Source organism: Saccoglossus kowalevskii, chromosome 13, assembly GCF_978046115.1.
Source record: "Saccoglossus kowalevskii chromosome 13, keSacKowa6.1, whole genome shotgun sequence".
NCBI lineage: Eukaryota > Metazoa > Hemichordata > Enteropneusta > Harrimaniidae > Saccoglossus > Saccoglossus kowalevskii.
Window position 1 is genome coordinate 31,300,479 of NC_140653.1, and position 13,997 is coordinate 31,314,475.

A 13,997-nucleotide genomic window follows, 5' to 3' on the forward strand; every position below is an offset into this window, starting at 1 on the left:
GGGATAAAGTTGTCACGTGATATGTAATTTTGAGTACTGTAGAATACTTTATTTTCGCTGAAGGGATGATTTCGTGAAAATAAAAACCAGCGAATATACTTTTTTCCTATATTTCACATTAAACTCACCAAAAATCAGTGAAAATAAATTCCATACAAAACGCTTAAAAAGCCTTTTCAGCGAAAATTAATTCCAGCGAAAATAAAGTATTCCACAGTACTCATGGTTAACATTTCGTGGCCGCTATTTGTCACCTCTTGAATCGGCTGGCTAAAAGCGTCCATGCAACGAAATAATTGTTAACTCCTTTCGCTATACTCAGCGGTAAAGGTTATGTCATATCGATTATTCTTGATCTTTATGCGATGACCGCGATTGGTCACGGATTGCATATCATGAAAATTGGTCAAAGCGTTATGGAGTTATAATAAGACACAGATTTTTATTTTTTTGACCAAAAATGACACTTTTTCGCCCAAAACATAAAAACAAAAACAAGTTCATGTAGGGGCTTTGTTATTGACTTGACGAGTTTCCACAACGTCGCTCACAATTGGGGAATATTAATGCCTATATTTCGTTTTAGACCTTTAATGAAAATGTTTGGGAAACACAGCAATGCAGGTATTCACTAAATAAATAACAAAGATATTGAAAATTCGAAAACACCAATATTTACGTTATTGGATTTGTTACACTTGACCGTCATTAGGCCAGAAGTGACCAACATATTCGGAACGGAATAAGCTAGCGAGGAAGCACGAGAAAACAGTAATTTCCATTTTATGCTATTCAAGTTGGTGTGCGTGCATTTTGAAAACACTCGCTGACATTGTTCGAATCGCAAATAAATAAAATAATACAAAACAATGTCAACAAAAGTGGTCAAGGATCGGCGTGGGAGGTTTATGTATCTAACTCGCATCACATCACACGGAACTGACTGAAATTAGACTGTATACAATGTAGGGTAACCCACAGCCATCGGACCACCGATTAAACAATAGGAGCCCATTCCATAATATAGCTACAAATATCGACACAATTGTATACACGGTGAGATAAATTTTAATGGCAGCTATATATAAAATTCATGCATTTATATATCCATTGATTTCTTTTAACATTTACCGATAAGTAACACAGAATTATATATACAATTACTTGACCACGTACGTAGGTTATGTTGCGATCCAATTGCCAGCTTTTTCCAGTATTGGTTTGTATTTTGAATTCCAGGCATATGCAAATAAGAATCGCGTTTGAGACGTCACACATCAAACAAACAAACCTGGATTAAAGATGGAGAACTTCCGGTTGTAAAGTTGGTTGTAGTTTTGTCGAGATGTTTGCGATGTAGAATAATGTCCGTCCAGCCGTTTGTAATAAGAATAAAAAATGACCAAGGAGAAGATGTCGACTGGACTGTTCAAACTATACAGCTGAAATTCAATGAAGTTATGGTTAGTACTTGTTCACAACAAGTTGCGTGAATCTGTCAATCGCAACGACGGTGAATCACTTGTGTCAGTCTCACATGTTTTCAGTCATCGTAGCACGCCTGTTGTCATGTGCATTGGCAGTAAGTTGTAACCACTCACCGGGATGCTGTTTCGTGGAGGCATCAATGCACGTAACCCCCGTGACTAGGTCTCTCCTCTTTCTGTGTACACCCAAGGTCACACATTCCAGCTGATCGTGGTCTGTCATACACTTTGCTTCAGTTTTATCATAGATCCTCTAAAAGTCTATGGTTTTATGAAAGTTTTTGAATACATTGCTTAATTTATACAAAGAAATTGCATCTTTAAAAATAAGATTTCTATCATATCCGTGGACATCAATAAAGTATTAAGATATAAAATTATTTAAAAGAATTAAAAAAAAAATTATAAAAGCAGTTTACTCTCCTCTGATAGAAAAAAATTTATATTAATAATTCAAAAAATGTCAAATAAATGTTCTTGAATCTGTTTAATCATGTAAAGATGTGTACTTAGGTCAAGTACGTTGTACACTACAGTTTTGTCATAGATGCTACAATATTGTCTCAGAGAATACCTTCGCTGTACTATTACATAAATATATTCCGCTATTTTGTTAATAACCATAAATCAGTAATACCAGAGGTACATTACTTGGGGTTTGCAACGCGCATAGTACTGCAGGGTTCTCCCCAGAAAAAATGCATAGCGCCGGGGCTAATTTGCATAATAATTTGCATATCATTTACATATATTTCCTTCATTGATTAACAGAACTTATTTACAATTATGAATATTAGTGAGCTCAGTCACAAGGCAAATATTTTTTTTAATGGAATCAACACATTATGTTTCACAATTTAGAAGAGTTTGAAACATTCTCGAAATACAAATGCTGCAGACTAAAAACAAACACAAATACATTATTGTTGCAATTTAATTGTTTTGTAAAACGTTGAAGGAAACGCATTCAAAACGTTAAGCCAGATTTATGTTCACGAATCTCATAATTTTATTCACTCCAAAAACATTCTCCTTCAAAAAATCGATCACGTAATTAATTGACGTATTGTTGTAATTTATTATTCGTACCATCAACTTCTAAAACGTTTACAATTACAGTAATGAGCGAACAAATAAAGCTTCAAAACGATCATCAAAGTTACGACGTGACATAACTTACTTGGCCATGTTATACACCAGTTATAGCAATAATTCCTCAACAAATTTTACTTCTTTTTTTTTTGATATGAAATGTAAGTAAAATCAGACTTATTTTTATCGGGAGCGATTATTTTTGATCACTTGATCGCTTCGGTAAAAAAAAACAGACCCGCCATGATGTTTATGAAACATTAGCATGTGTCCTTTGACCCGATGGGTCAAGAATTCCATTAACCAATCAAAATGCCGCATGGTAATGCCGGTAGAACCCGAAGTTTTCCGAATGGTAGTGAGCATAAAAATTACATTGCGGAAGTAAAGCGATGTCGTAGCACGATGTGTTGGCATCGATTTCAATTGAAAACTGCATGACGGCTTTCAAAAGAGGTGATTTGCAATTTTTAAAAGGTAAATTAGGTCTTGAAAGAATAGTTTTTACATGATTCCCAATGATAACAGTTCAAATGTATTTTACCAAATCACGCAATAAACACGTTGTTTTTTTCTCGAGTAGCGTGAACTGATCGTGAACTCCGATTTGACCATGTTATATCGAGGTGGAATTGATTTTGAAATAATTTTAGCTTTAAATCTAAAGACTGTGTCTATCGCAGAAAGTATTTACTTACAAACAAAGAGGTGCTAATTCCACAAATTTGACTAGCCGCTACGTATCGTGCGACTAGGTCTATTGTTTATAAATTATAATCCACGACTGGCAGGATGCGTGTCGGTCGGTACTTAATTATACCAACAATCAGACAATAGTCCTCGTCGGAAGCATTTCCGTGGTGGTCACTAATTTTGAGTGACGGTCGGGGCCGACCGGCGTGGCGAACAAAGCTTTTTCACATCTGATATTGGCATGTCAAATATGAAATCAAGCGCCGAGGTGGGAACACATAGCGCCGAGGTCCCAAGTGAAGCGCCGAGATTCACAGGTATAGCGCCGCGGACCTCGGCGCTAAAAAGCCCTGGGGAGAACCCTGTACTGTATGGTGACATCATGTCAAGATCCCATTCAAGTCTCATCTTGTAGATAGCGAGACTGATCATGCTACGACCTTTTGACATGACATAGGCGGTTTTTAATAAAACAATAAAACATGTTATTGTATTACCAAATTCATAGTGAAAAAATGTAATACATCGAAAATGTACAGAAAATATAGTTATTGTAATCCGTCATATCGTGAGCAGCTATTTTGATCCACCTGGACATCCCAGTATCCTAGTTACTCGGGCATGCGCATCCGCATTTTTCTTGTTGGAGTTGGAATGCTTATGTGAGAGCGAGATTGAAACAGGATCTTGGTATCATGTCACCGTAGTTTCAAACCCCAAGTAATGTACCTCTGGTAATACCAACAATGTTTTCATCTCAATAAAAGTAAATGACTTTTGGGTAGCAATCTATCTTAAAAGGCTTTGAAAGAAGACAGGTTTAAAGAAGGATAAATTTGTGAAAACTTTTGTTGGTGTTTGTATGATTTTAAAACTTATCGTTGTGAGCCAGTGTGTCTGCATTTTCTATGAAATCATCAAAAATCACTGATTTACAGATTTAATGTTTCTCATGTTATTTACATTTTCAGGAGGTGATGTCACAGGTGTTTCCTGACACTACAGTCACAGCTTTCGATTGTAAGTTATCATACATCTCCTTCCCCTACTTACATGCTTTGTTAACATATACCCTATATGACAGATATAGCTATGTGCTTTGATGTGAACTCAATCAGGTCAGAGGTCAGTGATTGAGCTATTAGATTATTGTTTCGACTTTTAAGTTTTTTTGATATAAGTCACCTTTAAGTTAAAATAATTAATAATGGCAAGTAACACAAACAAATAATTCTAAATGAACAAAATTACAATAAATAAAATCTGGAAATAAAAAAAAAATAATTTAATCAGATTCATTATCTTTGTCATTCAAAATCTCAAGCTAAATGTTAGCTTTGATCTTGTTATTTTTAACCTATGTGATGATAAAAGTTTGTTGTGTAACTTGTCAATTCATTGAGCAAGTTGTGCGCATAGTTTGGGACATGATTTTGACTAAATTTGCATTTAATTTGTATGATTGTTTGCGTGATGGTCATCATCAAGGACATAAGTGGATACAGATTTATTTAGAGTATTTGATAAACAAAATGAAATTCTGGAAATTTTTGTTTTCTACAAAGCACAGAAATTCAGATCAAGTATTTCACAATGTAGTCGCAAGCCTCAATAAAGCTCTACGAATGAACTCAGAATGTAACTTTAAGTACATATATTTTGCACAGTTACTACCAGGTCGCTACTTTCCAGACATTAAACTAGATGTTAGTTGTGATATGCTCTCCCTAGATGCAACTGCCAATTCTCAGTATTAATTTGGTATTTATTTTTTTAGATGAAGACGAAGATGGTGATCGAATTACTGTTAGAAGTGATGAAGAAATGATAGCCATGCTTTCATGTGTAGGCTGTGATTTTATTTTCATATTCACATAGAAACATTATCTTCGGTAATAACCTTTATTTATTGATGGGTTATGAAATTTTATAAGTCTACATAAATTTGTTTTTTATTTTTCAGTATTTTGATCTGACAGCTGACTGTGAAGAAAGTGACATGCCGCCTCCTCTCAATATTTATCCCAAAGTCTCAAAACCTCCAATAAAGAAAAATATTCATGGGTTGAAGGTACATATGAACTTTTAAACAATATTTGGAACTCAAAGCATGATTAAACCGTGTGTACATATACCGGTATATCTCAAACATGCCCAGACTGATCACATTCAAACTGTTTCATACTTGTAATCACACATAAGTTCATACATTCATTTTCTTTGTATCTGCTAGGTGAATACTAGAGTGGCACAGAGTTCTCCTCCACAACCTGTTGTTCCAGCAGTGGTGCCTGCGGTGCCGGCAGTGTAAGTACATTTATAATCATGTGTGCTGTGAGTCTATAAGCATTTGGACTTAACCATGTGTGCATCAATCATTTCAAGGTGTGAGAATGAATAACTTGTCCCAGAAATTCAGTACATTTGATCATACATCGGTTGTTTACAGTAGTATAGTTAATTAGTGCACAGTATAGTCTGATTTTACTGTCTTGAGTCTGTAGTCATACAGAGTATGGGTGTATCATTTACAGTGAAAGCAGGGTGCTTTTATTTTCACATAGTGAGATTAAGAAAGTACAGAAACATGATCATATGTAATTCATATCGCTATGTCTTCAAGTCAGTACGCTAATTCCTATTTGCGTGCATGAATTCCTTGAGCAGATTGTATTGGTGTTTCCTGTGTCACTGTAAGTCAGTATGGTGTGGTCTTAGTTTTATTTTAATGTCATATTTGTACCACAAGGTTATTGCGACAATACTGTCAAGTATCTGTATGTATGAAGGCATCATAGAATTGGATGATATCCTGTACTGCCTGACTATGTACTTTGCAGTTTTCTCATGCTAACCTTATTATTTTATGTATGTGTTCTTACACTTTTTATCAATCAGACCAGTTACCGGTAGTCATAACTGACCAAAATGCCAGTACAGACACATATTATCTCACTTTGTATTTGTTCATTTCACAGAACAAAGCATGAACCCGACATCAGGGATATTTTAGCCAATGGCCAGGTGAGAATCTGTTTATCTTTTCAGCTGTCTAATTTCAGCTCACATTTCCTGTTTATCAGCCTAGAGTATGTAAATAGGTTTCTAGGTGGTAGTTGAGCGTGGTAACTGAGCGTCTCAGTTTTCACGAAGATACGAGTTGAGCCAAACAATGGAAAGCTTGAGTGCGCTCACTTTTAAAAGTAAGTGTGGGTCCAAACCATGGAATACTGGTGATGTAATGAAAGCTACGCTCAGTTAACATGAAGTTGATACAAGTTCGTTTCAGAGGTCGAACTTCTGTTAAAGAATCTAATCTGGATTCACATGAGCAGGACGTTAAAACTGACGCAACCATATTTAATTAAATATTCACGCAGTTTGAACCCTATGACCTTGTAAGATGGACGCGTCTGGTAATGAGGGACTACGCTCACTTTTACGTGTAATAGTATGCATGGGACCAACAATGGAATGAGAAGTGCGCGTGTCTGATTTCCATAAGTCGCCAGTGCATACATGAAGTTTTTGAAAATACTATTTTGATTTACACAAGATAAATGCCGGGATCGGCCACAATTATATTTAATAGTAATAATTTATAAAGATGCAACTCTGACGTTTGTTTTCTCTTGATTGTTTTCATTTGTCGACATCTGTAAACAACCCTCAGTGACAACAAGTTGTTGCGCACACTTGCATTAAGTGAAAGTGTGCACACATACAAGAATGACGTTTTATTAATGAAATGTACATTCCCATTTTGCTCATATGTTCAGCTCAACCCTCATAGATTTACACGACAGCAATAGTAGTGCAAAGTTGCACGTTGCGACATTTATGCATTGTGTGTGAATCATTCCGTGATCGTACAGTTATGAATCATTTGGCTTCGATTGGCTGACCCTCATGAAAATATAAATTTACATGTAAAATACACATTTGATCGAGACTACATTGGTGGCCATATACACATATGCTGCTTTTCTGTTACTTTACTTTGCGTTGCTTCTCTGTAACGTTGAAAATACGTTTGAAAACAATTGTATAATCATTGAGCATCGTTATAGATGCCAACAAATGAAAAAAATCAGGACAAAACTAACATCAGCGTTGCTTCCCGTTGCATCTATTAAATTACTATATTGTTTTCGGTGATCGACCCGGCATTTAAAAACTCTATGCATACAACAGCGACTAAAGTGTGCGTAAAATAATTCTGGTTTCTTGTAATGAGTCATGCATGTAATTCTGTGTAATTCCATTGTTTTTCCCACGCCTACTTTTACAAGTGAGCATACGCTCTCTTTCTGTGACATCGAGTTGGAAGCCATGCATACAGTACTTCGCATAATTGCACCCTTTCTCGATTTTACTTTTGATAACATGTATTTCCATCTTCATCAGTCAAATATACTTACCTTAATTAAATATGACGTGCAATAACAAAATAAATGTAGCAATGTGACGAAACAATATTTATTAACACTTCCAAAAACTGCCGCATGACAGCAGTTATCAATCTATTTGTTGAAATACTGTGAAACGGTTCATTTCCTTCAACAGGGTCTGGGGTGGGGATGGTGGTGGTAGTAGTTGGCTTTCAATGTTGGACATCGGGTCACAGTGTCAATCACCAAACATAATCCTGGGTTCATGACCTCAGCTGGAATTAAAATAACTCTACCCGCTGTAACTTCACATAAAAAAAAACAATCACCAGGCACTGGCATTTTGTCTATTACCGTGATGATCTTTGTCTGAATTTAAAACACAGCCGTCCCTCACTGTGATAACAACAAATAGGCCGTTTCTTTGACGAGCGGCAAAACATCGGAGCTACGCACAGTCACTTGAACGCTGATATTTGCCCGTATTTATCTAACTGACATGGAAACAGATTTATTGATATAATGCTTCTCATACCACCCACACTTGTTGGGACTCTACTGGTTAGTTGTCTACAAGTGACAGAAATGGACATCTCCATTCATTCAGTCGCCGATTACACAATAAACAATAAGGTCACACCTCGGTCGAGGTGTTAATTGGGCCGCAAGACTTCAAATTACAAGTATCTCAAGCATTCCATTGTTTGGCTCCATGCCCAATTTTGAAAGTGAGCGTACCCTCAACTCGCATTTTCAGAAAGCTGAGACGCTCTTAACAATGAATAGAGGAAGACTACTTTTTGATGCGTCCTTTTTACAAGGTCATTGGGGTCAAACTGCGTGAATACTTAATTAAACATTGTTGCTTTGTTTTAACCTCCCTCTCCTGTGAATATGTGAACTTGCATCAACTTCATGTTAAATTGAGCGTAACTTTCATTACATTACCAGCATTCCATGGTTTGTCCCCACGTCTACTTTTAAAAGTGAGCGCACTCAAGCTTTCCATTGTTTGGCTCATGCAAGTGTGTGCATCATTAACTCCTTGTCACTGAGCGTTGTTTACAGACGCCGACAAATGAAAACACTCAAGACATCTTTATTACTATTAAATATAATTGTGGCCGATCCCAGCATTTATCTTGTGTAAATCAAAATAGTACTCTCAAAAACTTTATGTATACACTGGCGAATTATGGTTACTTGAAATCAGACACGCGCACTTCTCATTCCATTGTTGGTCCCATGCCTACTATTACTTGTAAAAGTGAGCGTAGTCCCTCATTATCAGACGCGTCCACCTTACAAGGTCATAGGGTTCAAACTGCGTGAATATTTAATTAAATATGGTTGCGTCAGTTTTAACAAACGTCCTGCTCATGTGAATCCAGATTGGATTCTTCAACGTAAGTTAGACCTCTGAAACGAACTTGTATCAACTTCATGTTAAACTGAGCATAGCTTTCATTACATCACCAGTATTCCATGATTTGTCCCCACACTTACTTTTAAAAGTTAGCGCACTCAAGCTTTCCATTGTTTGGCACCACGCTTACTTTTGAAAGTGAGCGTACGCTCAACTCGTATCTTCATGAAAACTGAGACGCTCAGTTACCGCGCTCAACTACCACATAGAGACCTATTTACATACATGCAACCTGGACTGTTGAACCCTTTTGTTTATGTTTTTCTTTCTCTTTCTTCCTCCGCTGTTTTTTTTCATCAAGCCGTATTGAGAAAACTGCTGAATGGGATGGTCTGAAATTTTCTATAATGATAAACTCTAATATGACTTTAGTTTATCTGAATTTTGATTGTTCAATTGGTTTGGTAGCCATCTTGAATGAATGTTTAACTGGAAGGGTTTATCGGTCATGTGACTTTTTTCGCCTTGACATTTCCCCCGAAAATCATCAAAACATGCCTAAAAATCTCCAGAAGCTCTGAACTGTTTTTTTATGTGTAAATGACATTACATTTTTTGGGTGGTTGGCCATGTAATTTGGCCGCCATGTTGTATTTCTTCTAAACAGGAAGGAGTATTTTATTGATGCCTCATTTATCCTTCTTCGAAATTTGCTATGTTTCATCTCTCAACTGAACTTCTTCGGAGAGGAAAAAAATAATTTAAGTTTGTCATTTGAAATGACCAAAAGTTTAGGCAATTTTTTCTCATGAATGCTTCAACCATTCAACTTGATATTTTGTATATACTGGTAGCTTGTATTGCTAAAGTTTATTATGAGAATATCAGTCACATGGTTTGGCTCCCATCATGGATTTTGTGTGTGACCATGGTCATGTGCTTCTCATGAATGCTTTAACCATTCAACTTGATATTTTGTATATACTGGTAGCTTGTATTGCTAAAGTTTATTATGAGAATATCAGTCACATGGTTTGGCTCCCATCATGGATTTTGTGTGTGACCATGGTCATGTGCTTCTCATGAATGCTTTAACCTAAAAACTTGCTATTCTGAGTGTATGACTATAAAAGTTGGTACATTAAGGCATATTCAGACTTCAGACCTGACAAAGCTGTTCTACACTTTTAATTTATTTTTTTTAAAGAAAGTATGAATGTCATTGACTACCGGTATAGAAGACTTTTATAATGCCCATAGCAGATTTTCATGGAACATAAACCCCATAAAATTTATTCAGAATTCTTCAAATTGATGATTCACGACAATATGTTTTGAATAACACCAATAGTCTCAGATATTGAACATTAAATTACAAAATGTATTAATAATCATGAGAAGAGGATTTTAGTCTGGATGCCTATGTTGTGATGTGTTTATGGTAGCAGGATCTTTGAAGTAGTTTTAATTAAACTGATTTGCTCACGTTAATTATGTCAAAGTTAGTTAAGACTGACTTTTCTGATCATTTTTTTATTTAGATTTCTGAGGCTGATATTCAATACATTGAGGTGCTTGGACATGGCCATAGTGGATCTGTCTATAAGTAAGTCAAGTTTTGTCAGATATTCAATACATTGAGGTGCTTGGACATGGCCATAGTGGATCTGTCTATAAGTAAGTCAAGTTTTGTCAGATATTCAATACATTGAGGTGCTTGGACATGGCCATAGTGGATCTGTCTATAAGTAAGTCAAGTTTTGTCAGATATTCAATACATTGAGGTGCTTGGACATGGCCATAGTGGATCTGTCTATAAGTAAGTCAAGTTTTGTCAGATATTCAATACATTGAGGTGCTTGGACATGGCCATAGTGGATCCATCTCTAAGTAAGTCAAGTTTTGTCAGATATTCAATACATTGAGGTGCTAGGACATGGCCATAGTGGATCTGTCTATAAGTAAGTCAAGTTTTGTCAGATATTCAATACATTGAGGTGCTTGGACATGGCCATAGTGGATCCATCTATAAGTAAGTCAAGTTTTGTCAGATATTCAATACATTGAGGTGCTTGGACATGGCCATAGTGGATCCATCTATAAGTAAGTCAAGTTTTGTCAGATATTCAATACATTGAGGTGCTTGGACATGGCCATAGTGGATCCATCTATAAGTAAGTCAAGTTTTGTCAGATATTCAATACATTGAGGTGCTTGGACATGGCCATAGTGGATCTGTCTATAAGTAAGTCAAGTTTTGTCAGATTTTCAATACATTGAGGTGCTTGGACTTGGCCATAGTGGATCTGTCTATAAGTAAGTCAAGTTTTGTCAGATATTCAATACATTGAGGTGCTTGGACATGGCCATAGTGGATCTGTCTATAAGTAAGTCAAGTTTTGTCAGATATTCAATACATTGAGGTGCTTGGACATGGCCATAGTGGATCCATCTATAAGTAAGTCAAGTTTTGTCAGATATTCAATACATTGAGGTGCTTGGACATGGCCATAGTGGATCCATCTATAAGTAAGTCAAGTTTTGTCAGATTTTCAATACATTGAGGTGCTTGGACTTGGCCATAGTGGATCTGTCTATAAGTAAGTCAAGTTTTGTCAGATATTCAATACATTGAGGTGCTTGGACTTGGCCATAGTGGATCTGTCTATAAGTACCGGTAAGTCAAGTTTTGTCAGATATTCAATACATTGAGGTGCTTGGACATGGCCATAGTGGATCCATCTATAAGTAAGTCAAGTTTTGTCAGATATTCAATACATTGAGGTGCTTGGACTTGGCCATAGTGGATCTGTCTATAAGTAAGTCAAGTTTTGTCAGATATTCAATACATTGAGGTGCTTGGACATGGCCATAGTGGATCTGTCTATAAGTAAGTCAAGTTTTGTCAGATATTCAATACATTGAGGTGCTTGGACTTGGCCATAGTGGATCTGTCTATAAGTAAGTCAAGTTTTGTCAGATTTTCAATACATTGAGGTGCTTGGACTTGGCCATAGTGGATCTGTCTATAAGTAAGTCAAGTTTTGTCAGATATTCAATACATTGAGGTGCTTGGACTTGGCCATAGTGGATCTGTCTATAAGTACCGGTAAGTCAAGTTTTGTCAGATATTCAATACATTGAGGTGCTTGGACATGGCCATAGTGGATCCATCTATAAGTAAGTCAAGTTTTGTCAGATTTTCAATACATTGAGGTGCTTGGACTTGGCCATAGTGGATCTGTCTATAAGTAAGTCAAGTTTTGTCAGATATTCAATACATTGAGGTGCTTGGACATGGCCATAGTGGATCTGTCTATAAGTAAGTCAAGTTTTGTCAGATATTCAATACATTGAGGTGCTTGGACTTGGCCATAGTGGATCTGTCTATAAGTACCGGTAAGTCAAGTTTTGTCAGATATTCAATACATTGAGGTGCTTGGACATGGCCATAGTGGATCCATCTATAAGTAAGTCAAGTTTTGTCAGATATTCAATACATTGATGTGCTTAGACTTGGCCGTAGTGGATCCATCTATAAGTAAGTCAAGTTTTGTCAGATATTCAATACATTGAGGTGCTTGGACTTGGCCATAGTGGATCTGTCTATAAGTAAGTCAAGTTTTGTCAGATATTCAATACATTGAGGTGCTTGGACATGGTCATAGTGGATCCATCTATAAGTAAGTCAAGTTTTGTCAGATTTTCAATATATTGATATACTTGGACATGGTCATAGTGGATCCATCTATAAGTAAGTCAAGTTTTGTCAGATATTCAATACATTGAGGTGCTTGGACATGGCCATAGTGGATCTATCTATAAGTAAGTCAGGTTTTGTCAGATATTCAATACATTGAGGTGCTTGGACATGGCCATAGTGGATCCATCTATAAGTAAGTCAAGTTTGTCAGATATTCAATACATTGATGTGCTAGGACATGGCCATAGTGGATCTGTCTATAAGTAAGTCAAGTTTTGTCAGATATTCAATACATTGAGGTGCTTGGACTTGGCCATAGTGGATCTGTCTCTAAGTAAGTCAAGTTTTGTCAGATATTCAATACATTGAGGTGCTTGGACTTGGCCATAGTAGATCCATCTATAAGTAAGTCAAGTTTTGTCAGATATTCAATACATTGAGGTGCTTGGACATGGCCATAGTGGATCTGTCTATAAGTAAGTCAAGTTTTGTCAGATATTCAATACATTGATGTGCTTGGACATGGCCATGGTGGATCCATCTATAAGTAAGTCAAGTTTTGTCAGATATTCAATACATTGATGTGCTTGGACATGGCCATGGTGGATCCATCTATAAGTAAGTCAAGTTTTGTCAGATATTCAATACATTAAGGTGCTTGGACATGGCCATAGTGGATCTGTCTATAAGTAAGTCAAGTTTTGTCAGATATTCAATACATTGAGGTGCTTGGACATGGCCATAGTGGATCCATCTATAAGTAAGTCAAGTTTTGTCAGATATTCAATACATTGATGTGCTTGGACATGGCCATGGTGGATCCATCTATAAGTAAGTCAAGTTTTGTCAGATATTCAATACATTGAGGTGCTTGGACATGGCCATGGTGGATCCATCTATAAGTAAGTCAAGTTTTGTCAGATATTCAATACATTGAGGTGCTTGGACATGGCCATAGTGGATCTGTCTATAAGTACCGGTAAGTCAAGTTTTGTCAGATATTCAATACATTGAGGTGCTTGGACATGGCCATAGTGGATCTGTCTATAAGTAAGTCAAGTTTTGTCAGATATTCAATACATTGAGGTGCTTGGACATGGCCATAGTGGATCTGTCTATAAGTAAGTCAAGTTTTGTCAGATATTCAATACATTGAGGTGCTTGGACATGGCCATAGTGGATCTGTCTATAAGTAAGTCAAGTTTTGTCAGATATTCAATACATTGAGGTGCTTGGACATGGCCATAGTGGATCTGTCTATAAGT

The 13,997-nt window shown here is 36.5% G+C and overlaps 1 protein-coding gene across 1 annotated transcript in view; it reads left to right on the forward strand.

Annotated features, from left to right (window-relative positions):
• The first annotated feature begins 906 nt into the window (after window positions 1–906).
• Window positions 907–13,997, forward strand: part of LOC100366587 (dual specificity mitogen-activated protein kinase kinase 5-like) — a 49,808-nt gene continuing 36,717 nt past the window's right edge. The window contains exons 1-8 of the mRNA XM_085507215.1: window positions 907–1,056; window positions 1,240–1,463; window positions 4,244–4,292; window positions 5,050–5,117; window positions 5,236–5,343; window positions 5,506–5,579; window positions 6,251–6,296; window positions 10,571–10,635. Of these exons, the coding sequence (XP_085363341.1) occupies window positions 1,365–1,463; window positions 4,244–4,292; window positions 5,050–5,117; window positions 5,236–5,343; window positions 5,506–5,579; window positions 6,251–6,296; window positions 10,571–10,635 (509 nt within the window). The 5' untranslated portion in view covers window positions 907–1,056; window positions 1,240–1,364. The remainder of the gene's footprint in view (window positions 1,057–1,239; window positions 1,464–4,243; window positions 4,293–5,049; window positions 5,118–5,235; window positions 5,344–5,505; window positions 5,580–6,250; window positions 6,297–10,570; window positions 10,636–13,997) is intronic.